This window comes from Polypterus senegalus, chromosome 12 (genome assembly GCF_016835505.1).
Source record: "Polypterus senegalus isolate Bchr_013 chromosome 12, ASM1683550v1, whole genome shotgun sequence".
NCBI lineage: Eukaryota > Metazoa > Chordata > Cladistia > Polypteriformes > Polypteridae > Polypterus > Polypterus senegalus.
This window is the reverse complement of record NC_053165.1, coordinates 76962689-76988124: the sequence shown is the minus strand read 5'-3', so window position 1 is coordinate 76988124 and position 25436 is coordinate 76962689. Positions and strand designations below refer to the sequence as shown.

The 25436-nt window shown below is 50.9% G+C and overlaps 2 protein-coding genes across 5 annotated transcripts; one reads left to right on the top strand and one right to left on the bottom strand.

Moving 5' to 3' along the window:
• Positions 1–418: 418 nt before the first annotated feature.
• Positions 419–9379, bottom strand: LOC120541117 (C-type lectin domain family 4 member M-like). The gene is made up of 11 exons (XM_039772450.1): positions 9256–9379; positions 8191–8292; positions 7790–7831; positions 7313–7366; positions 6262–6315; positions 4401–4430; positions 3788–3841; positions 3428–3469; positions 1606–1784; positions 1400–1503; positions 419–1228 (listed from the first exon to the last, which is right to left on the bottom strand). Exons 1-11 carry the CDS (start codon positions 9314–9316, stop codon positions 1093–1095), a joined length of 858 nt encoding a protein of 285 aa, XP_039628384.1. The 5' UTR covers positions 9317–9379; the 3' UTR covers positions 419–1092.
• Positions 9380–9382: 3 nt separating this feature from the next.
• On the top strand, positions 9383–22941 carry LOC120541113 (CD209 antigen-like protein E). Of its 4 annotated transcripts, none has more exons than XM_039772443.1 (13): positions 9383–9475; positions 15205–15276; positions 15610–15711; positions 16958–17014; positions 17151–17213; positions 17615–17656; positions 17818–17871; positions 18473–18514; positions 19669–19710; positions 19812–19865; positions 21023–21159; positions 21446–21549; positions 22678–22941. In XM_039772443.1, the coding sequence occupies exons 2-13, from the start codon at positions 15225–15227 to the stop codon at positions 22814–22816; spliced, it is 888 nt and encodes a 295-aa protein (XP_039628377.1). In that variant the 5' UTR covers positions 9383–9475; positions 15205–15224; the 3' UTR covers positions 22817–22941. The 4 variants fall into 4 exon arrangements, with proteins under 4 accessions (XP_039628377.1, XP_039628376.1, XP_039628375.1 ...); XM_039772442.1 differs by lacking the exon at positions 9383–9475 and adding an exon at positions 14867–14947 and having other exon boundaries at positions 21026–21159; XM_039772441.1 differs by lacking the exon at positions 9383–9475 and adding an exon at positions 14867–14947.
• Positions 22942–25436: the final 2495 nt, after the last annotated feature.

Sequence of the window (25436 nt, the reverse complement as noted above, 5' to 3'; positions counted from 1 at the left end):
CTTTGCGGTGCTTTAGCGGGGTCCCAAGTTGCCTGTCGAGGACGCCGTTCCGCTGATCCTAAAAGTTTTAATTCTAGTGTTCCCACTTTTCTCGTTGTGCCCTTTAAACTTTCTGACCCCCAGTGGTACACGGTGTGGTGGTCCCGAACCTGACGGCGTTACGATTAACGGCTTCTCTTCTTCACTTGGGACATTTGTGACAATCTGAAGCCCAAGGACCCCCGATTGCTCACTTCAATGCTCAGTGGGGTTTACTGTCCGCTGCAAGAGGAGAGAAGAACCGCCATGAGACCACAAGCCCCCTTTTATCAACTTACTCACATAAGGAGGCTCCTCTAGTGATTGGTCGGCAGGAGGCCAATCGGCTCACGGCGAGAAACTTGACCAAAAGGCGCTATATGGCCAGGGAAGCTGCAGGTCGAGGATGAAAATCACGTTTATTTGAGAAACAAAAGTTCATTTAAACAAACAAGTGAAGGGTCCACAGAGTCAGGGCTCTTAAATGCAGCATCAGAAGCTCCGCGCGGAACGCAGTCAGCTAAGCCATCGTTATTTTATAGCGCCTTTACAGGATTACAGTTTCAGGTGTAATGATTAAACAGCTCAGAATCAGAAAGAACACAAAACTAAAAGACCGAGGGTCTGCACCACTGCAGGGGGCCGGGAGCATCAGGTGACAAAAAGCAGAGGTCACAGGTGACTAAATGTGGAGGACAGGCCATGGAGTGACAGTGACAGACAAAGGAACATGGCGGAGCACTGAGTGGCCTACCGATGGGACTCCAGCAGAGGACACTGAGAGATGTGATTGAGACGATGACATTTGTGTTTGGTGTCCCCAGTGAGTGCTGTGACCAGATATCTGAGGCAGGCGCTGATGGCATTCTGCTGTGTGTCCCTTGGGTGTCCCAGTGAGGCCCTAAAGCCAACACAAGCTGTCCAGGTGCCACCTTCATTGTTGTCATGATGGCCTGATTGTCACTCCTGACTCTGACACCCCAGATATGGATGGGGACAATCAGTGAAGGACATACATGAGAAAGAATGAGACAGAAGACGTGACATCGGGACTTTGGAGGACTCGGCAGGTCTTCAGATGACAAAGTCCTTCTCACAGACCCAGTATTTGCGGTCTTCACAGTTGGAGTCGTTCAGATAGTCATTGTTCATTATCTCTCCACAGTCTTCATTGTTCTTATCATCGTTTGGTTCTCCTTTGGCCCAGAAACTAAACGAGAAAACACAGACATGTTGTTAGGGCAGCAGAGCCAAACCCTGAGCCCTTCTCTTCCATTCACTCCTCCACAAGGAGTGCTGCAGTTCATGCCAGTGGCCAGCAGTGGGCGCATCTACAGCTCTGGAGACAGCCCACCACCCCATAAGTTTAAAGACGCCCCACCTTCCTTGAACCGATTCTCCAGTGGTCCACTTCCAGACGCCTTCTGCTTCCGAGTCACTCAGGCCCACCCAGGACCTTTCTGTCATAGAACGGCTGATAAATGTCTGGAAAGGAAAAGAGAGGATGGTTGGAAACGGAGAAGCCCACTGTGAGGAGTCTGAAGACCATGGAGGTCCTGTCTGCCCCAAACCCTCTGGGGGGCTCACCTTCTCCTCACTGCTGGAGATCACCACGAGGTACGAGTCCCTGGAACGGCACCACTCCTTGGCTTCTGCCCAGTTGGTTGTTGTCTTGGAAAAGTAATAGTGGTGCCCGTTGAAGCTGCGCCAGTCTGGATCGTCCGGCAGGTGAGGTTGCAGCTTGGGGTAAATTGGGAAAAAGTCATCTAAAGGAATACAAAAAAAGAGTCTGAGGAGCAGAAATGTGCCTGGCAGAGCCCATCTTCATACCGGCCCACCGCCCTAACTGGTGCTCGCACTGCCTGTTGGCCTGAAGATGACAGCCCATGGGTGGAAGAAAACGAGCAAAGGTCTAAGCCAGGAGGACAGACATAACGACTGAGCCGAGGGTACAACGTGAAGGGAGGTGTCCAAGCTGAACCAAGTCGTGTTGACACCTCAGACTCGTAGAACTGTAAAGCTTCTTCAGTCCAATTGAGGGATGAAGGAGGACAGCACCATTGTACTCCATGAGCCCCAAAGATGTCACCACAAGCAGGTGACAGCAGCGAGAACGCCTACCAGATGTAGCTGTCACAAAATGCAAAAACAACTTAAAGCCACCAAACAAACCAAACCCCAAAAGGAAAGCAAAGGGGACATCTTGGAGTCCCAAAACCTCAGACAGTTCCTCAGAACTCCACGTCCATTTGTATCGGCTATGACTCCCCATGCGGACCCTCCCTCACTCTTCTCAGCAAGAACAGGAAGTTTGGCCAAAGCTCTCGGCAACCAACCGTACTGACAGGTGTCCTCAACCAATCACCCCAACATCTGGTGTGGGGGTGGAACTTGTGCCCAATGTGAGGCTCTGATTGGCTGAGCACTTTGACTCATGGAGGTGCTGCCTGACTCCCGCACTGCCTCCACTGTGAGCTTCACTCAGGACACGTGTGACAGCAGAAGAGCTGGAAAGAGGCCACCAAAGGCTGTGCTTGTCACTCTGGGAAGGCCCACAAGGCCATGTCTAATAAGAGGATGTCCAACGCCCTTCAGGGGGACAAGTTCTGGACACACGGAGGACATTAAAGGTGGTGGCCAGTCCTGAATGGAGTGAATTCAGAGATCAAGCTGTGTGACCCTCTGACTGGTCACCGAGGACAGTCAGGTCTGTGTCATCAGACAAACACTTAACAAGGAGACTGTGTGCTTGGAAAGTGTCACCTGAATGGATGACCAGACTGGTGGAGTGATAAACTCTGGAGAGACGTGACCAAAGTAGACAGAGCTGTGTGGACATCGAGCTCCGCATCACATGGGACGAAATCCAAAGCCATCATGTCGGCACAGGTGCCCACCATATTGAGATGTCCCAGCAAAAGACCTGAGGCCGTCTATCAGACCGCTGAGTCAGAAATCCAGTCAGGCAGCTGGACAGCAAGTCCACTTGGGGGGCCAGAACTGAAGAAGAAGGGAATGGAGGACCTGAACTGGTGGAGTCAAAGTGCAGACCTCAGCCCATTGAGAAACCTGAAGAGGGCCGAGTGTAAAGAAATGGCCTCAAAGATGGAGGAAGTGAAGTGGTGTTAGGAGGACAAGTGGGCCAGAGAACAGCAGAGATGGAGAAACTCGACCAGAACAAGAAGACCTCACCTTCAGCCTGACTTCACTTTCATCTCCAACACCACAAAGGGCCCTTAGGCCTGTCCCTGAACTTCTGACTCTCCTGTCCCTCTTTGCCCTTGACCCCCTGTCCTGGCCTGTCCATCCTTCTGTCATCTTTGTGGTCTCCTTCCCTTGTCTCCTCCCTTCATGATGTGATGGACTCTACAGGCCAATACCACGTCTGAAATGGCGGGTGGACCCTTACCCATCACTGGCCCATCGTCAGTCTTTGGTCCCCTTCCAGAAGCTGAAACACAAACAGAAAAGTCAAGTCAGGTGACCAGCGAACCTGCAGGGATGGCCAATGGTGGCAGCCACCGAGGCGTTGAGGGAGCCATCAGAGAAGATCAGTCAGAGCCGCGGCATGGAGGTCAGCATGTCTGACTTGGGCTCCACGCTCCACGATTGAAAAGGACATCAGCTGTAAAGAACGCAGCATTTTAGACGTCCTTGGATAGCAGGAACACATTTGGGGGTCTTTGGCTCAGTGGACCCTCCTTGTTGAATCGTCTTTTTGTCTGCTGGATAAGAAACTCTGCTAGAAATGTGGATGTCAAAGACTCACCCACTTCCCTCAGCTGGTCTTCCAAGTCACTCAGCCTCAAAGACATTTCAGAATCTGAAAGAGAAGAGAAGAAAGTGAGGAAGAGGAGGAGGAGGAGGAGGAAGTGTCCATCAGCACTGAGCGGAGCGGACCGCCGAGCTGTCACTCCGACTCTAATGGCGGTCACTCACTTGCACATGAAGCCCACTACAACACCGAGTGGACCACACAGATTTGACCCCTTGAGATGTTTGGTTTGTCATCATGGGGGTCTTTAGTTGTGTGACTGGTGTTCGTCATAAGAGCTTCTTCACTTGCTTCTCTGGTTTAAGTGAATTTATCTTCACTGGAATGACTCGCTTATGACAAAGGCAGTTGGAGACGAGTGCCCACCAAAAAGTGCCCACCAGCTGTGTTTGTAACTCGTCTGCTAACAGTCCCTGCCAGCACCTTCTCCCTGAAGGACCCTTTAAGGACCCTTAGGCCTGTTCCTCTTCTCCTCATTTGTAACTGACCCCACACCTGGCCCAGTTCTGTCCATCTCTCTCCCATCACTTGCTTTCCTCACCCCCTTTTACATTGTGATGGACCCTCCAAGGCTGATGCCCGGTCAGAAATGGTGAAGGAGCCTCACCTTTGGTCTGCAAGTCTTGGATTTGAGAATCTGAAAGAAAACAGAGAGACGTCTGGTCAGCGTGTGGGCACCGAGTTATCTGACTGACCCCTCAGTCCAACTGACCCCCTTTTGTGTACTCGTACTCCATCGGGGTCTCTCTAGACAAGAAGTGGTGCCCCTCGGGTGTACTGGTGTGGCCCCAGTCCACTGCTGCTGTCACCTGGTCAGTCCTTACAATCGGAGACCCCATAAAACTGACAGGTGGACAGGAGTGGCGCTTTCGGTATAATGGAACGTCAGGTTATATAGCGCCTGCGCTCTCTGCACTACAGCATGGAGAAGGTGTGTGTGTGTGTGTGTCAGTGTGTGTGTGTCTCTCTCTGTTTTTGTGTGTGTGTGTGTGTCTTTCTGTCCGTGTCAGTGTGTGTGTGTCTGTCTGTGTGTCTGTCTGTGTCTGTGTGTGTGTGTGTGTCTGTTTGTCTCTCTGTGTGTGTCTGTTTGTCTCTCTGTGTGTGTGTGCGTGTGTGTCAGTGTGTGTGTGTGTCTCTCTCTCTCTGTCTGTGTGTGTGTTTCTGTGTGTCTGTCTGTGTCTGTGTGTGTCTTTGGTCTCCAATTCACTCAAAGCAGTGAGGCGCCTGAGGTGTGTGTCTGTCTGTGTGTGTCAGTGTGTGTGTGTGTTTGTCTCTCTGTGTGTGTCTTTCTGTCCGTGTCAGTGTGTGTGTGTCTGTCTATGTGTGTGTCTGTCTGTGTGTGTGTGTGTGTCTGTTTGTCTCTCTGTGTGTGTCTTTGGTCTCCAAGTCACTCAAAGCAGTGAGGCGCCTGAGGTGTGTGTCTCGTGTTTGGATGTATGGAGTGCTGAGGTGGGTGCTGAGGTGCCATCCATGTTTAAATAGACAAGAGTGTGTGTGCTGGCTGCACTGGCATCTCTAGACTGGCTGGGATGAGTGGGGGTCCAGTGTGCCCTGTGGTGGCCTGGGTCCCCGTGCCCAGCCTGCTTCTGTCTCGTGCAACTGCTGTGTCCCCAGTGCTTGTCCGTTCACGGCCTAACGCCACACTTCTGCCATCTTTGTTCCTGATTTGTTTGCTCTCCTTGTGGGGGTCGTTGCCAATGTGAGCAGAAGCTGGCACAGCTGGGATGACAGAAGCAGAAGGTGAGTGTTGTGACTGGCAGTGAGATGTTTCACTGGTGGGCCTTAGAAGGCTTGGACTTCATTAAATGTCTACAAATCGGTGTGAAGCTGCAGCAGGCCCATCACCTCCGTGTCACCTCCATGTCACCTCTGTGTCATTGTGACGTCACATCCCGGACAGCCCTAAAACGCCTCTTGGGACTTTGAAACGGTGAAAGTGCTCGTGGTGGTTACGGACCTCCACTGCCCGCTCTGTGCAGCCGATCCTAACACATTCTTCTTTCGGACACTTCAGCCAATTCAAGTAGGAAGCGCGCAACTCGATTTGCTCTTCCACTGTCTGCCCTTCACTTTAATGTGTGCCACGTGAAGGCGGGCCGAGTGATGCGTGATGGGGTCCTGGCCTGCCAATGACACATCTTAACCTAAGAAGTTGCAGAGCTGAGCAGAAGGCCTTTTCAATGTGATGTTTTACCAAAGTCAGCAGTTAGGAAAGAAGAACTCCAACCATCTGGACAGTATGGTGACGTTCTTGACTGAATGCCCGGGCCTTGTGGCTGTCGGGCACTTCTGAGGAGCTTTGTGGCTGTGCCAGTGCTGCTGATGGCATTTCTAGGAAAAGACTTCACTGAGTAGTGCCGGGCATTGCCCTGTCAAGTCACCAATGCTCTGGGTTTGCCAGCTGGCCCTACTGGGCACCTCTCATCTTCTGGTCTAAAGTACAAATGCCATGTCTGGCGCTCACTCACCCTGCCTCTCCAGGTCCATTTCCAGGTTCTTCAGCTTGGCGGACGTTTCAGAGCCTAAAAGAGACACAAAGAATTTGAGGAAGACGAACGTCACCAGCGAGTGGAGCCCCTTGGAGCCATCAGCCGTCACTCACATTGGCCATTGACTCCTGCCCACCCTGCATCGACCCTTTGAGGACGCCTGGCGCTTTGGGGGTCTGACCTGCTAGGGGGTTTCACTTACTGCTCTCGGTGGGTTTCTTATGTGGGGACACTGAATCAACTTGAGCGAGAAGCCCCCTGGACGTGAGAGGCCCATTTACAGTGCATGTCCAGCTGCTCAGGTGGTCTTCACCCTGCGTTTCTTCTCTGGCTCGGGTTGTCTTCCTTTTTCAAGTATTTGGTGTGCGTCTTTTTGATTATTTATTGATGATTTGGTGTTTTATGTCCCGTACCTTTAAGTGCCCCTTTGCTTTTCTATAAAAGCCTCCATTTTTGTGGTGCTGCTGTGCTTAATGACCAGAGGTGTGCATCACGTGACGTCACCATGGCGATGGGGTCAAAGCTGGCACCACACGTGTCTACACTTCCCGAGTGTCACAGGGTGTCATGCAGCTCGCTTTCCCAGTTTGGTCCCATGGGTTTGATTCTACTTGGTCTCCTAATTGTGATTCTGGTACCTTAGTTGGCCCTCCTGGCTCCTGTCCCTTTTGACCCTGCTTCTGGTGTCACATGGTTGGCTTCTGTTTTAATTCTCATATTCTTACTTTCTGCTGTCGACCTTCGCTTGGTTTTCTGTCTCCCACCTACTGATGGTTTCATTCTGGGCAGCCATGACAGTCGGTGGCTGCCTGGGGTGAGGCCTCTTCTGGGCCTGTGTCTGGAGGACCACTCTGTCTGTGTTGTGGGTCTGCCAGCAGGTCTCATGTGGTCCCACTTTGTTTAACAACACATGCCTGTGCCCTCCACTCCTTTGCCCGTGGTGTCTGCCCCCTTTGCGCTTGGCCCCTCTTCCTGTCCTGTCCTGTCCTGTCCTGCCATTCCGTTTATCTTCTCAAGCTCAAAGACTCACTCGTTCTGCTGAGCTCCATGTCCAGCTTCTTCAGTTCAGATGACATTTGAAGATCTAAGAGAGAAGACAAGAAGGTGAGCACATCGGGCAGAGTCCAGTGCTGGTCTCTCACCGATCACCTTAGCCAAGTCCAAGCGGCACCAGCCCACCACCTGGACGTGAGCCCCTCGGGTGTTTTGCAGGCTCCCTGATTTTACTTTTAGTTTTACCCGGTGATTTTGTGAGACTTCTCTTCTCTTCTCTTTACTTCTACCGAGAATTCAATTCTAAGTGACTCTCGGTGTGAGACCCCGCCTGTCAGTCAGGGTCTCCTTCTCACTGACGTCACCTCCACTTCTGTGATGGACCCCCAATGCCTGCTTCTAATTACCCAGTCTCTCTTGACCCCAAGTCCTGCCCTGCTTTCCATCCTCCCTGTGCTCTCCTTACCACCCTTTGTGTCCTAATGCCCGGGCAGACATGGCGGGGGAGTCTCACCTTTGAGTTGCATGTCTTCAATTTCTGCCTCCAATCGAGAAGCTGAAACAAAAGCAGAGATGGCAGGTCACCAGGAGCACAGCGTCACTCACCGACCCCTTCATTTCAAGTAAGTACTTCATTCACTGCCATGGTGGCTACACAGTGGGCACTGCCCAGTGACACACATGTTGGACAGCAGCAACCTGAAGACTGACAACTGAGGGGACAGTGAAGATGACAGTGGTGTCCCTCAGCCGTCCTGGTCTGGAGCCACCATAGAGCTCTGCTGGCTCATCTCTTAATTTTGAGAGAGTAACTGATGGAGTCACCTCAAGTAGCTCAGGCACAGCAGTGGCATCTCACGCCACACAAGAGGACCTTACCTGCCTGGCCTTTAATGAGCCATCGTGCCAACTTACATTTGATGATAAAGAAGGCGAGGATGACGAGTGACAGAGCCACACTGATGGCCAGGGTGACATACATGAAGGCAATTGCGGTGCTCCGCTTCTTGGGGCCATCTGCAAGAAAAGAGTTTAGAAAAGTTGGAGTGCAACCTGAAGAATGAAGAGAGAAGATCGAAACTAACAGCGGAGAAAAGAAAATGAAAGGCAAAACGCAACCAAAGGAGCAAACGAGAGGCGGCCATTCAGTCAAATGCAGTCAGCGTGGATTAACAAAGACAGAAACGTAGCCTGGCCACACAGGGCCAGCAGAGGGTGCCAGAGAACTGCGTCCCTCCGAGTCTCTGGGATTTGGGAAGGGCAGAGGCGGACCACCCAAGACCACCTCGTTTAGGTTGGCCTTTGTTATCAGAGTCACGAGAGGAAAGGCAACCTGCAAAATGTGAGTGATGAGCGACAGATGATACGGTGGATTAGAATAAAAAATATGATAATTATATAGCGCCTTTGAGTGGGCGTCACACACTATTATATAGTGCCTTTCACTTATCTATCTATCTATCTATCTATCTATCTATCTATCTATCTATCTGTTATATAGCACCTTTCACTCTATCTATCTATCTATCTATCTATCTGTTATATAGCGCCTTTCACTCTATCTATCTATCTATCTATCTATCTATCTATCTATCTATCTATCTATCTATCTATCTATTATATAGTGCCTTTCACTCTATCTATCTATCTATCTGTCTATCTATCTATCTATCTATCTATTTATCTGTTATATAGCGCCTTTCACTTATCTATCTATCTATCTATCTGTTATATAGTGCCTTTCACTTATCTATCTATCTATCTATCTATCTATCTATTATATAGTGCCTTTCACTTATCTATCTATCTATCTATCTATCTATCTATCTATCTATCTATCTATCTATCTATCTATTATATAGTGCCTTTCACTTATCTATCTATCTATCTATCTATCTATCTATCTATCTATCTATCTATCTATCTATCTATCTATCCTTTATAGTGCCTTTCACTCTGCACGCCCATGAAGCGACTCACCCTGGTCTGATGGGGTCTTCTTTAACAGCTCCCCCGTTCCCTGGATGTTGACTTGTACCATGCTGGCGATGAGCTCCTTCTCCTTTGCCTAACCACCGAGTGAATGGCCGAGATTGAGTGCGAGGGTCCGCCTTTGAAGAAAGCAGAAGTTCCAATAAGAGGAAGTGGTGGCACATTTGACTTGGCAGAGCCTCACGTGTGGGTTTCATGTGAACATTGGGTGAGTTCCACTGAAGACCTTGGTGGGGGGTCACCGGGGCCGAGATGGGCTGAGTGTTGGGGGTCCTGACGCCACATGTTTACTGAAACTCTGGCCTTTCAACTTGAATGTTGTCCAGCATGCAGGGTTGAGGGCTGCTGCCACGTGTGCCCGCTGTCCTGGGGTACAGTTCCTGCCCCTTACAGACTGGGCTCAGCCTGCTCCTTGTGGTTTTCCACTCGGGTCTTACTGGCCCTGAAGCCCTGAGCCTCACATCATTCCAGCGCTCTTCTATTGCAGGGTCTTTCCATTGTTGCAGCCCACCATTGTTTTCCGGTGTCAGTCAGCAGTACGGGGGGCCATTTGTGATGAAGTGCGCCGTCAGAGCAGTAAAAGAAATGAAAACGTCTGCTGAAATGAGTCAGGCTGCCGCTCTCTGAGTTCCTGCCAGTTCAGCCCGAGGATGCCAGCGGTCAGCAGGAGGAGAGACCCCACAAAGTGCTCGGAGCAAAAGGCCACTTTAGACCCCCAGAGGTCTGTGCGCTCTGCCCGGCCCCCCCCCTGCCTCGGCCCCCTTGTTCCCACTTGAAGTTTCATTTCTTTCTTTTTATTTTCTGCCTTTTGCTTTGTTTGCAGTTTGATTTCCTGAGTTTTGTGGGTTTTGTGTGTGAGACAAGCTGAGGGATTCATCAGTGAGGAGGACCCCCCACCTGTGCTGGGCCTTTGAACCTGCTGGTGGTCCTGGTGATGGCCTATGAGTGGTCTCTCTAAAGTCAGTTTGTTGGAGACCCTCAAGAACGAGACCACCAGTCTGCGCCTTTCCAATTCATGAGTGAAGCACCAACTGGGGTTGTCCACTCTGTCTGTCTGTCTGTCCACTTGAAATCATTTGCCCCCCCCCAGGGACGCCCCTATTCTTATTTGCTCCGGTGGTCCAGTTTGTGTTGAGACGTCGCGCCGAATGAAGCTTCAAACACACCGGTGAGCTGGCGGACTCGTCCATCGTAAAATGGAGAAACGTTCAGCGCAGCTTCAGATGTCCGATGTGAGTGACTCTGATGCCACGGTGGGCGCAGCTGGGCATACGCAGACTGGCACCTTCTGCACCGCTTTAGGTGAGTCAGCCACATACGTACAGAACTCTCTGGAAAGCAAAACTGAGATGGCTGAACTGAAATGCCGACACTATTGAAGAGCGCGGACAGGGTGGCATGGGGCAGGGCGGGGCAGGACTGCATCGCCATGGAGATGGGCGGGGCTGAATGGATGATTGACAGCAGAAGGTCACGCAGGAGCGCTGGTGCTGAAGGACGTGCTGCATGGCACATGGAGACTGGTGGGGCTTAGGGAGAGGGAAGGTGATCTGGAGACACAGGCCCAAGATGGATGGCTGCGAGGCGAGGAAGGTGAGGAAGGCGAGGAGCGCGGGGTCACTCACTGGTAGAAACTCGTGTTTCGGCGCTCGCTGCTGCACATCCGACTTGAAATCGCTCCTGTCATCTTCCCGGTCCCCAGTTAATGGGGTCCGTCCCACGTTGATGTCGTAAGTGACGTTCACAGCTCACTTCGGTGTCTTTTCTCCGCTCACACAGTACAAGTGGCCATTTTGTGTTCATTTTTATTTCTCAGTTGATGATGGCTGCTGCCCCCCGCCCGTCTCCTTGCTTTCCTTTCAGAAGCGTTAAAGAGAACAGACCCCCGCAGAGCCTTCAGCCTGGTCACTGGGATTGGCTCTGCTGCCTGTTGGGCCCATTTGGGGTCCATTTGGGGTCCTTGGTGTCTTTAAGGTGCTCTACTAACACAGGGGCTTCCATTCTCTTCTCTCTGACGATGACGGACTTTTACTTAATAAACACGCGACTCTCTGATGAAAAGAACGCAAACTGCTGAGCCGCCAAAGGCCCCCAGATGGCTGACTTGTTTGCTGACTTGACTGCGTCTGCCGCCTGGAGCTTTAACAGGAAGGCCTGGCATGCCCTCAGGATTTCACAGCGATGGCCTTTCATTGGAATTAGAAGACAAACACACCCGGGCATAAATTGGGCACTTCCTTAGAAGAGCTGAGGAATTTGACTTTCAAAGCATGAAACAAGCAAAATAAAAAAAAACGGAAATGAAAGAAACAAAAGCAAAGGAGTGGCAGAAATGAATCGCGGTGACAAGTGACGTCACGTGACCGAAGGCCCTGATCACGCAGAGCGAGCCGAGGAGCTCAACTGGCATGGGGGGACATCAGCGACTCGGGGGGAGTAACGGTGGAGGTGAGTCCAGAAGAGGAGCTCGAGGCCGCTGATGGAGGTCCTGTCAGAGCGTCGCCCACCTGATGAAGTCTGAACGACACAAAATGTGATTTGATTGGGCGAGAAAGCCACTAATTAGGCAGGTCCGGGAGGTCCAAGGTGGGGTCCCGTCTCCTGGGCCTGATCGACTTTCAAGGTTCAACCCATCATGGAAACATGACCCGTGATGGAGAGATTTGGGCATCAGTGCCAACTGCCATTGAGACACAGAGTGCCCCCAAGGTGAGCCCCACCTGAGACCCGCCATGAAAAATTACAGAGTCAACTCAATCATCTCATTCCTTTGGTAAGCAGAACACCAGAAATGAACAAAGCGCGAGAGCCAACAAATGGACTAAAAACCAAAGAACTCCAAATAGCGAGCACCGTTACGGCCCCCCGCACAAAGGAGGAAATGCCACAAAGACACCGGGCAACAAGAGTCGTCAAACTGCAGTCCTGGTGCCAAGCCAAAGAGATGCCAGACACCAAAGAAACAAACTAACTGAGACAGGGGGGGGCACAGCCTGCTAACTCACTTCTCGATACATCTGCACAACACGCGGACCTCCGGACCCTCAAGACCGAGCTGCCTGCCCCAGGAGTTTGTGACTACCAGCAGTGGATGCTGGGGCTCTTCTTCTTCTTCTTCATCCTATCACATAATCTGCTTTAGCAATTTGCCTCACGCTCAGCAGATGTTGCTGCCACATTATTTTTGCTTCATCAGCACATATCACGTCATAACACCAAGACCAGGGTGCAGCGGTCCACAGATAATCCTGTGACAGTTGAACGCCAGATGGACACCTCAGCTTTTCCAATGTTTAGATCCTAATGGACGGGCACCCCCAGCAGAGCCTTGTCCACCGTTTGGAGAGGCTGCATCTTCCCATCTCCACCACAGATGGGCCTCCTGCTCCTGCTGGTCTCCACCTTGCTGTGCTGTAAGGTAATGACAATGGCTTCAGGTTCTCCGTGACAGCAAATGAGGCCGAGCCGTTGGGTCCAAAGTTGTGTCTTTTTGGACAATCCCAGAAGTCCAAGTCCTCGATGTACGAGTGGTCTGCTCAACTCAAAAACGCTCATCTGTGAAATTAGAGTCGGGCTTCATGACACACACTTGGGCTCCCAGGATATTCGGACTGAAATATAAACCTGCCGGAAATTGAAACCAGTTAGCAAAGATGGAAACCAACGCCGACTCCAACGCAAAGCACCGACTTCGACTTCTTCTGCCACGAGACGAGAAGCTCAGAGCCAGGAGTTGAGACGCAGCCTGTGAGGGTCAACAGCAGAAAGAGCGGGTGACAAACGTGAAAGGCCACCACCACTCGGAGAGGCCAAATGTACTCCAACGGGAAAAACTTTCAAGGCATCGTGGACTGGCGGGGTCTGCCATTGTGGAGGGGACGTCACTCATCGTGACATTCACTTTGGGCCACCCTAGCACCACAATCTGGTGACACCCATGAAAGAACAACATGAAGTCCACCGTGATAATACAAGCAGTATAATAACGGCGAATGTCAAACAAAAAGACCCCCAAGTCAAGCCACGGGAATCTCCATCGCTGAGAGGGAAGGAAATCCGATCCGAAACGACAGCAGAAACCCAAAGAAAAGACCACTTAAGTGAGACGGTGAAGGAGAACCAACAGGACCCACAAAGGAGGCCGCACTTCAGCAGGCCTTGTATGGGACTCGGGTGGTCCCAGCAGCAATGCTAAGGCTCAGCGTCCGAGAAGAAACAACGAAAAGGAAGTTCAACAGCCAAGACAGCAGCCCCCCCTTCATGAGGCCATCCAGGAGCCCACCTGGCGAGGGTCTTCTCTCGGTGCTGGGAGGCACTAGAAGGGCTTCACTGTAAGTGATGCCCGCTATTAATGCCTCTCTTCCACAGACCACCGGAAGGAAAAGCCAGCTAAGACTCCGCCCACTTCCTCCTGATGACCTCACTGAAACTCCTCCCCTTCCTCTCCTCTACCTGTAGCCTCTGCTTGTTCTCGGTTGACTTTGTGGTTTCTTTTGCTGCCCCCCACAGTCTAGGAGGTGGGCTCCCCAAATCTTCATACATTTTCACCTTACAGCCCGACAGACTCTGCCCGTCTTTTCCTCGTGTCCTTCTACTCCTGCGCTGTTCCCCTTCTTCAGATGTCGGGTCAGTTGTACCCACCATAGTGACAAGGCTTGGCGGCATGGAGACCCCGGCTCGAGGGAGCAGACGCTCGTCGGTGACACTTGGTGACCACAACGCTGCCACTGGGTCCTTATTGCTGAGCGGATGTCTCGTCCACAATACTCGTGAGCCGTTGTTACTGCCGGCGAAGTCACCTTAAGGGGCAGCAGCACAAGTCACCTGAGCGTATTCTAAGGGGGGCACAAAACCGCGGATTTCTGGGGTCGGCCCTTGGACAGTCCAGTCGCTCAGGGTGACAGACCCCCATTAATCTTTACTTTGTGGTTCTCCTTCTCATGCACTTTGACTCAACACCATGGTGGTCTCGGTCACTTTGATGGGTGGATCCTTACAGGCCGAGGCTGTTCTTCCCATCGTACATGAGGGTCCCAAGTCTCTCAGCCCCCTGCCTTTCTCCTGCTCATCACTTTGACCGGGTGGTCAGTCCATTGTCACGGATCATCACAGGATGGTCACTGCACCCTCATCAGCACCACCAGGACTGTCATGGAGATGTTTCACAGAGGGTCTCGCCACACCTCTTTTTTCCTGATGGTCTTCTCACAATTGAGAGGCGCTATATTATGGGAAAGGGGCTTTATTAATAAAATGGGTTCCCGTTGACAGAAGGTGCTGAACACACTTGAGCTACGAGAAGTTCTCCCTCACAACAGTAAAACGCAGCCCTTCTAATGCACTTGATGAAGCTGGCACTGAGCGCCCATTTAAGTGCCAGCCTAAAATCATCAGAAGAGCCCGTCACACCTGGTCCTCTTTCACCCTCGTGTGGTGCCCTGCTCTGCTGGCGCTCGCCTGCCCACACGCCCCGCCAGTCTGCCCTACACTAGTCCACCATGGCGGAGCTTCTGACCTACAGAAGCCTCTCACAGACCTGCTGACAACAATCATCTCACTGCCAATGGGCACAGGGCAGGGGGGCAGGAGCTCAGCTTGGGGTTTCACTTCCCTAAAACGAGAGTTAAAAATGCAGGCGGTTACTGGAGATCACAACTGGCAGACATGGTCAGGACGATAGGTGAGGGACAACAGGGTCGTCTTCATCGGAGGATGACGATTGATCGCTTTAGGGGTTCAATGAGGAGGACATGCAGGCTGCCCCAACTGTCTGTGTGCTCCGTTTTTAAAACTGCTGCACCCTCGAGGGGTCAGAAGGGAAACGTCACGTGTGGAAAAGACCAGATACCCAAGAGAAGAAGTGTTGGCACAGCTCAGCTGGAGGGTGCCCAGGAGCTCTTAAGGTCATAACGTCGTCTTCTTCTGCTTGCTCTGCAGATTATCAGGTTTACACAGAAATGGAGACGGACCCCCAAGCAATGGAAGAGCCGGCGACATGGAAGACAAAAGGTAAAAACGGGCAAACAAGCGAGCGGGCAATGCAGGAGAGGAGTCTATAAGGCTTCTTAGGCTGTGCCAGTCTGTCTATCTATCTATCTATCTATCTATCTATCTATCTATCTATCTATCTATTAATTATATAGTGCCTTTCATATCTATCTATCTATCTATCTATCTATCTATCTATCTATCTATCTATCTATCTATCTATCTATTAATTATATAGTGCCTTTCATATCTATCTATCTATCTATCTATCTATCTATCTATCTATCTATTAATTATATAGTGCCTTTCATATCTATCTATCTATCTATCTATTCATTTATTCATTCATTCCAGGTGTTCCTGCCAAGCCGCACTTCCCAGTCCGGCCACTTTACGTCGTTCTGGCTGCTGCAGCACTTTTTGGGATTGTCATTGTGTGTTTGTTCCTCAGCAAATGTAAGTACAACCTGGGGGGTATTGGGGACACAAAGGAAACACACAATGACAAAATGTGGACAGCGTGTCCGGTCTTAGGGTATCTGGTATTGGCAGTGTGGCACATGATGCCCGGCGCCTCTCCTTGATCTGCTCCATTTGCACAGTTTCCGTGAGGCAGACACAGGAGAACGCGCTGAAATGGGGGTTCTTTATTATATAATATAACTGCTGTCCTCAGACTTCCTCACCTGCTCGTCAGAAGAGCTGCATTTTCAGCTTACCAACAACGCGCATTTCGAAATATGTTGTTAAAATTAATAAAGTTTAAAAAAATGTCTTATTTTAGAAAGGTTCTGTCTAAGAGTTATACATCTTGTTTTATGTCTCTAAATTTGATCATACAGTCGTACTTGAGACAGTCAGGAAACTGTACGGTATGCCATCTCCTGTTCTGTTTGCAATCACATGTAACGGTCAACATGGCAGTAGGACGACCGCCTCACTGAGTCCACTAACAGTCTGCTAATGAAGTTCTGTCTCATGTTAACTTACTCGGTGCCTGAATTCTCACGATCTGCAAACTATCATATGGTGCCTTTCACTCGTATCTATCTGCAGCGCCCGCCACAATTATTGGCACCCCTGCTGTTACCCCCTTTGACAATAAGGCCGCACTTAATCTTCTCCTACAAAATCTCACAAGATTGGAGAATAAAGAGACTGGGATTTTTGACCATTCCTCTTTGCACAATCTATCTATCTATCTATCTATCTATCTATCTATCTATCTATCTATCTATCTATCTATCTATCTATCTATCTATCTATCTATTATATAGCGCCTTTCACATTTATCTCTTCTTTCTGTGTTCCATTTGAAAGTGGCAGCCAGGATTCCCACATTCCCTGCACTCCAAGTTTTCCCAGGACTGCCTCCTCAAGTCTCATTTCCAGTTTCAGTCTGCCAGGTACGCGTTTGTCGGTACCCATTGGCGCCGCACACCGCGAGTTTTACTGATGGCGGTGCTTACATCCTGGGTGGTTTCTCAGCACTCGTGCCTCGTTAAATGCTGGCCATGTCGCTACGGTGTTCGGTCGCACAAAGTCACGCGCTGCATGACAAAGCTTTTCTTGGCACATTTCGTGTCGATTTCCTGAATGTTTCCCTGGAATGCGACGAGCTCAGGTTTGACGTCATCCCCAACTCCAATATCAGGAGGCAAGTGAGCTGCCGTGTCACTCCCGTCCCACTTTTGTCTTTCAGCTTCAGAAATGGCGGCAGAAACTCGGCTTCTGAGGGCCGAGCAGGCGAAGGTCCAAGGTGAGTACTGCGCGCCCTTCATGTGTGCCAATGTTTGAAGCTGACAAGAGAGCGGGTGCCCTGCCCTCGTGTGGCACAAGCAGAGAGCGCCTTGGCACAGCCTCTCGACGTTTTGTGTTTGTTTGATTTCTTCCAGAGAACTACAACTCCTCGGCGATCAAGTCCATGGAGGCCGAAATCGAACAGACGCAAAGCAAAGGTGAGTGCGGCCACATGTGGACTCGAGCCGTGATGTCCAGCGGTCACCTCATTACTGAACGTCTCTCTGTCCGTCTGCGCTCTTAGTCTGGTACAAACTGGCCACTCCTTGACACTCAGACCCTACCAGTCATTCGTTGCCAGGGTGTTTGTGTGGAGTTGGCACTGATGGCACACAAAGACACGTCAGGAAGGCAGAAGGCCTGGCTGGGCAGAGGACAGCCGAGTCCCGATGACCTGCTATGACCTCCTGATGACCTCCCATGACCTCCTGTCACTCTTGTGTCACATTTCATTTCAATTAGACAAGTCAATGATGGGTGACCACGGAGGTGTGCAGGGTGGCAGAGGGTGACGTCCCTGTCCACAGCCTTCCTCACTTTCCTTGGGTTTCTCTTTCAGTTTCTGAAGTTTCCTCCAAAATGGAGAATCTGCAGCGTTCAGGTGAGACAGAAGACATGAAGCGGACCGAGGCGTCCATTAGCAGCTCAGCCTGTCACTGTCACCCATGGTGTGAGGAGAGGCTTGGCTGTGGCACCCACATGGGATTGGCAGTCACGGGTTTCGTCTCCATGTCCTCCTCACACTCCTGTCTGTCGTTGCAGTTGCTGAAATGTCTTCTCAGCTCGAGAACGTGGGATCAGCCCTGAAGGACATGGGTGAGCGCCTTCTGATCGCTCCTCTCACCCTAATCGCAGGAGACCACCCGAGAGCTCGTCCCACTTCTCCATTTGGCTGGTCGCCTTTGCTGAGGGTCGGCCCAGGAGTCTCCTGCCGTACCTTTGACTTGAATGGCCTTGAGACTGAGACAGTGTGGGGTCATGTGGTGCCAGTCATCTGGCTGCTGAGGGGAGTTCTGGGTGCACTTCTGGGGGGGTTCTAATGTGGTGGGCACCGAGTCGTGCAGCGGGCAGTAGGACTGTTCGGGGGTCTCAGTGTGATCAGCTTCAATAACAATACATTCTATTTATATAGCGCCTTTCCCATGTTGAGACTGTACTTTGTCTTTCACCTGCTCAGCTTTGGTCCCCCGAGTCGGACTTCACCCTCTTTGCTCAGACGTTTTATTCCTGGTGGTCCGGGCCTTTGCCCCCTTTTTGCTCTTACCCACTGCCTACTTGACTGGATGTTTTGCTAGTTGATTGCTGCCATTCAGGTGTGCCAGGTGGCCAACGTGGACCGCCAGTGTCGTGTAGGGTGAGGTGGTGGAGGACCTCAAGGGTGACAGTGGTCCTCACTACCATCCGTTTTCTCTTTCAGCCTCAGATATGTCAACACAAATGAGGAAACTGCAGCGTGAAGGTGAGACAGGAGACCTCAAGGGGAGTCCATTAGGGGGGCCGGCCATTGTGCCCGCATGGGAATGACGCTCAAGGGGCGGCCGCTCGGTTAATTCAATGTTTTAGGACTTGTATCCTCGTCTTCCTCGCCCTCTTGTCTCTTCTTCTAGATACTGTAATTCTTCTCATTTGAGGAGAACCCAGCACTGGCACTTGTCACCGCTTCTCAGGGACACAGCTCATTGTGTGTGTCATGTGCCCCTCAGACTAATGGAGCACGTCATGAAGTCATCGCCCAAGCAGCTCCCCTAACGTTACCACTCATCATTCAGTCCGCCTTCACAAACACATGGCAGGCAGGAGTGACATCACGTGGCACCAAGTGAAGGCCATTTAAGGCTCTGACCGCTGGCCCAGGTCTTTATGTGGTCCCTTCTGCGATGGCCTGCTGACCCTCTGGAATGAAGAGCTGAGGTGGGCACCCATCACCCACATGCCCTTATTGGCAGCGGGAGGCTTCAGTTTCTGGCTTAGGTGTGTTTATCACGTTGAGTGATGCCACAAAGTGCCACTCTGCTCAGACTCGATGCCCCATCCACTCAGGTCCTCGGCCTTTCAAGGGCTCGTTCTTGATGCCAGCCCTTTTGCCACAGTGACTTGGTGGTAGCAGCAGGGTTCACATCCAGGGTCCTTCCTGCATGAACTTGCCACGGTCTCCCCTTGTCCTAATGGGCTTCCTCAGGGTGCTCCGATATCCCCCTGCAGCCCAAAGGTGAGCAGTGGATTGGTGGATCAGCCCCTGTGCTGGACTGGCACCCTGTTCAGAGATTGCACAGACTTTGTGCCCGATGCCTGGTGGGCAGCCTCCTCGCCATGATTGTTAGAAATCCAAATGCATACAAGTGTGGCTCAGATGGCCTGCGCTGTCCTCTCATTGTCTTCTTCTTCTGCTCCTCTTCATCGGCTTTCCTTTGCTTTGCATCTCTGGGGTCTCTTTGCCCCTCACATTGCACCTTCCTTGAGGTCCCATCTCAGCTCCTTTTTTATTTTTCCTAATTCACACACGCTGAGTGGCACCTCAAGGGTCTCAGGTGGCAGACAAAAGCCTGGCTGGGGTCTTTCTGGGTGGCATCTCCATTGCCAGCTCTCCTCACAGCCTTCTGTTTTCTCTTTCAGTCTCCAGAGTTTCGTTACAAGTGAGGCTTCTGCAGATGGGAGGTGAGACAGAGGGCACCATTGGCAGAGTGGGGCTTTTGAGAGGGCAGCGCCCATCTTCAGGTTGTCCCCTCGCTTCTTCACACTCTTGTTTTCTTTTCCAGGTGGCGATAAGTCGTTCAATCTGCACGAATGGGAGACGAAGGTCAGAAATGAGAGTGAGTATGTGGGCCGCCATCAGAGCTTGGTGGTCTTCAGCGACGGACTGCAGGGTCACCTCATACACCCCGGGCTCTGCCCATTTGCCTTTCCACCCGTGGGAATCAGCATCGTGTCCTTAAGGCTTCCCAGTCAGGTTTGTGAATGCTGGTGCCAGCGTGAAAACAAAAACCCTGGCAACAAACAAAATGGCTGACTGGGTAACAAATGAATGGCAAAAACTCACAATGCCACCCAGGCACGAGACTTAGAAACACAAGACTGGCAAATATTTGGGAAAAGAGTCAAAAGTCCGAAAGCAACCCAAATGTCCAAAAGTCAACCTGAAGGTCTTCGCATGGAGACAAGACGAGAGGACATCAGGCGAGCGAACTGCAGGGGCGGCGCGGACTAGGACGTCAAGGCCCAGAGTGACCATCCGTGACATGGGACAGCAAAGGGCCTGCAGCTGGCAGAAGCAGAAAGGACATCTGAAGAAAAGGGTGGGCGTGGAGGACGGCACTTGAGCGGACACATAGGACCTCCTCGGCCAGTGCTGTCACTGGCGTGGTCACCTCCTCTCATTCTAGCTCCCTTTCGTGACAGCCTTGTCAATAGAAGTGACCTCCTTGTCGAGTCTCTTAGGTGGAATTCGAGACTCGCTTTTCTTAAGGTCAGTGACATTGGGGGTGACCATCAGATGAGGTGGGCTCTGTTGTCCCACTGAGACGTTTTGTAAGTCGTCCCTTATTGCTCCAATTGTTCAGGTCCTTCAGGTCCTTTATCTTCTTGAAGAGGCCTCAGCTGTTCACAGAGAACGCATATTTGGTGGTCTCTCTGAGGTCCGCTCCTCTTAGACTGACCCCACAATTTCCCGTCCCTGGCGCGGTCTTTGTGCTGATTTGTCATTTGGTGGCATTTGACGGACATAAAGATGAGGTCCCTGATGTGGGTTGTCCCCAAAGCAGGACATTGCATGACATCTTTGTCATCTGAGCATCATGCCTTCTCATGCTTTACTGACTAACTTGGCCTCTGAGCCTCTTCTTCTTCTTCCTCGTGTTTCTGCTCGGCAGGTCAGCCTCACATGAGATCAGCAGAGAAGCCCACCTAAGTGGGTTGGAATCGAGAAGTTGCAGACCCTTCTGACTTGTTACTCTCTTTGTCTTTTCGACAGCAGCCAACAGCAACTGGAGTGACTTGAGTGGACACCAGTACTACTTCTCCAGTAACAGGCTCTCCTGGACGTCAGCAAGGGACACCTGTACCTCCATGTCCTCCTATCTGGCAGTGGTCACCACTGAGCAGGAGCAGGTGATGTCCCACTCAGCCGTCCATGTTGTTGTCTTCTCCTCATCCTTATCTTCAGGTTGGCTTGTTCTTCTTGTCTCCAGAAATCTCCAATGGCGTACAGCAGGTCTGTGTCCCCCACGAGGGTCTCACCCTGACATACTTGGGGACACTTTGGAAAGTCAAGAATGGACATGTAGGGGCATTGCAATGAATGACGAGTGCCAACAGAAAGGAGTGACGTGGACAGGCAGTCATGGGTGGTCCCATCTGCACTTTATGCATCTCACAGTCTCCTCTTTCTTTGCAGGACTTCATCATCAGCAAAATGAGAGAAAGGTCCTGGGTTGGACTGAGTGACCTGGAAGAGGAGTCCGTCTGGAAGTGGACAACCGGGGAGCCCGTGGAGCAAAGGTGGGAGTCGCTGGGCATGTGGCTGTGGGGTGGCCTGGTGATGATGGAGGTTTATCCCGTAGCGTGTTAAGGTCGTCCTGTGGTCCTCTCAATGACACGGGGGCTCCACAGTGAAGGCCACACCCCCTGCCTGCTCACATCAGGTCGACACGACAGCCAATCGGCCGTCTCAGAAGACTCCTTGGCCGGCTTAAGAAAGGTCATTGAATGTCATGTTGCATTATATAGCGCCCCCATGTGTTGTCAGCAGAGCTTACCAGAGACAGTGATGGCCTCCACCTTACCAAGAGACATAGCAGCACTGGAGGAAGTGACAACCAGGATGATCAGAAACTGAGCTGAGTTATGGGGAGAGGCCGAGGGACCTGACTGACTGAAGTGGTCTCAGATATGAGGGGATGCAGCGCTGGAATCCATCTGTCACTTTAAAACAGGGGACAGAATCCTTCTCTTCACCCAGAAGACCAAACCACATGGACTAAGTGACCACGCGGTAGGCAGGGGGTCTCGGGGACCTTTACATTTCGACCACATGACAGCTGGTGAACTGGACTGGTGGGGTGGAGTGCTCAGTCCTTGTCAAAGCTCTTCAGATGTCCTTCGTCTGACGTTCTCTTTGCCAGTCCATTCAGGTCAAGCGTCACACGCCACTCACAGCTTTCTACACGGCGCTCTCTAGGGGTCACAACAGGATGATTTAAGTTAACAGGCCACCACTCTGTGCCTCCCAACCTGACTTTGGTGGCTGTGCAGAATTAGGTGACACTTAGATGACACGATTTCACTCTCGGTGCTTCTCCTTTGGCCTCAGATGTCCTCATCACAGCTTTTCCTCCCTCGGCCTCCCATTCGTTTCCAGAGGTCCTCTGAAGCCACTGAGTCTTCTTGTTCTTCCGCTCCAACTTCACCCCACAGCCCTCTGAAGACCACCGTCAATTCACATGTGCTGCTGGGTGGTCTCACTCTCACGGCCCCCACAGTCCTGGGGGGCTCATCTCTCTAGGGCCCCCTTCATCTCGGCCCATCTAACTCTTGGCACGTGTTGTGATTCTCTTTAATTTGTATTTCTTTCTTTCTTTCTTTCTTTCTTTCTTTCTTTCTTTCTTTCTTTCTTTCTTTCTTATCCAGCTTTTGGGAATCTGGTGAGCCAAACAACGAGTTTGATGAAGACTGTGGAGAAATCAAGGAGAATGGAAAGCTCAACGACATTCCCTGTAATCTGAGGAGACGCTTTGTCTGTGAAAAAGACAACGCGGGCGCTCAGTGAAAGATGGAGACTGGCGGTCCTGCTAGGTGGGACTCAAAGTGCCCTCCTCACCATCGGCTTTGGTGTCTTCAGTCCTGAGAATGTGCAGGACATCAATAAATAAATAAAAGACGTCAAACCACAAACTGTGTGCTCAAGCGTCGCACTCCACCACACGTTCACAATCGGTGGTCTGAGAGACGCCCACAGCAGGGGGTAGGCTACACCATCTGTCCAATCACAGTAATAGGCAGTGAAGGGGTGGAGCCTGTGGGAGTCCCCTGTTCTGATTGGTCAGCAGGAGGCCCTGCTCTTACTGCCAGGCGAGGCGCTTGACTTACAGGGGGGTTCACAGATTGACTCTAAAAGTTCAAGTGAACCAAACTGAGGGACCTCTAAACGCAGCAAGTCGCTGTAGCATTCAATCGGCCAATCAGGCGTCACCTTTATAGCGTCCTCAATGGAGCACAGACTCTGGTAAGTGGAAGGCCTGTAACGCCTAAGATGACCTCAAGGACAAAATGGGGGACATTTGGGGTGTAAAGGTACAAGCTGGCAACAGAACAACAGAGATGGGCAAAGGGGCAAGAGGGGGCGCCAAGTGAGCTGAAGACTGATGTCACTGTCTCCTCCAGGTCCCTGTTTGACATGGGGGTACTGAGAGTAGGGATGGAGTGGCACAAGAAGACCTTTAATTTGACACAACATGGTCTCCTTCTCCCCGTTGGCGTTTCACAGCCCCTCGGCTCTCTTTGTGTTTTTCTCCGACCCCTGACCCTCGTCTTGTTTTCCCTTCATTTTAGTTTCTCTTTTTCTCAGCCCCTCGTACTCTCGGTTGGTTATCAGGTCGTCTGTCACCTGCCACTTTCCAAAGCCCCTGCTATCCCACTAGGACATCTGCAGGTCTTTGCTGTTAAACACACAAGGTGTCTGCCCACTCCGCTCTAAAGGCCTCAGCCTATTGGTCCAAAGCCTGCCTTCCTCCCCTTCATTCGTTTCATTCCATGGGTCCTTGAAGTTCCCCACGCTGGCCAGCAGAGGGCGCGTCCGGCCAACACGTGGACCTCCAGGACATTCCATTTTGCTTTTGGACACCTGGGCCGGCGTTTGTGTGCGACTTCACCGAGTTCTTCACTTCTGAGGACTGCGTTTGGATCTCGGGGGGCTTCTTCTTGTGTCCTGGCATAATGGTGTGGTCCTCTGGGAAGTCCTGTGGATCTGTTTGGTGAAAGCCACACATGTGGCATTGTTTTCGTACATTTCTTCTAAAGCACCTTGAGATGTGGCACAGACATTAATGTTGGCATTGCTGCTGTAACTGACAGGGTGCCCGTGCCCTTTGACCTGCATGCCCAACCCAACTGTTTAGGTGTGTGCCAGCTGCCAATCAGCTGCACCTTGGGTTGCACCTCATGTGGCTTTATACTGTAGGTGGCACTGCAGGGTAGGCTGTTACCAGCTGCACGTACTTGTCACTGTCCCCACTGGCCCTCGTCACAGTTGTCACTGTGCTCTTCCCTCAGCATGCATTTGTTTTTTTTTTGAAATTTTATTAATTTTATTGCAATCATTCCATACAAATCAATCAACTTGTACAAAAAGTAGGATTGAGAACAAGTCGACCCCCACCCTGGCAGAGAGCAATGCCAATGGAGTAAAACTTAAGGCTGGTAAACAAACCTAAACTGATGAGTTTGATAGGCCAATAGAGACGAATGGAGAAGAAAAGAAATTATTCTAAAATATCACTGATGAGATCCTGCCGGGTTATGAAGACATTCTGCGCAGACCCTCTGACTGAGAATTTGATTTTTTCCAATTTCAAATAATATAAAACATCGTCACCCACCGACTTAAAAGAGGAGAGTCGGGATTCTTCTAGTTTAGCAGAATAAGTCTGCGTGCCAAAAGTGTAGTGAAGGCCACCACAGTTTGTTTGTCCTTCTCCTCTTTAAGCCCCTCTGGTAGCCCACCAAACACAGCTGTTAGTGGGTTAGGAGGGATTGGGACCCCCAAGCTGTCTGAAAGGCACTTAAACATTTTGGTCCAAAATGAAGTTAATTTGGTGTCATGTGACCCAGTGAGGCTGGCACTTGACTGCAGCGTTCGCAGGTTGGATCTCGTCGTGGAAACATTTTGGAGGTTTTGGGCGAGACAGATGTTAGATCAGATCGATCAGTTGGAGTTAAATAATTGAATGCTTTGTGCATATGGAGCTCGAGTGAAGTCTCTGCATTGCTGTTTTCCACTCCTTTTCTGAGATGGTGATCTTTATCCGAGTGTCCTCTTGGATCTTTGAAAGGAAGGGACTGTAAAATAATTTTATATATTGCAGAGATGAGTCCTCAAAATTGAGCAATATTTTTTTCCATCATGGACGAGGGTGCAAGATGAGGAAAATCGGGAAGGTTCTGTTTAGCAAAGTTCCTGATTTGAAGATAGTGAAAGAAATGTGAAGCTGGAAAGTTAAATTTGGAATGGAATTATTCATGGGATGCAAAGACGTCGTCTATATAAAGATCTCGAAGCAAGTTAATCCCAAATCTTTTCCAGATATTAAAAACTGTATAAGTTTGCGAGGGTTGAAAGAGGTGGTTCTCCTGCAGAGGTGCCACAGATAGAAGCTTCTCCGTCTTAAAAT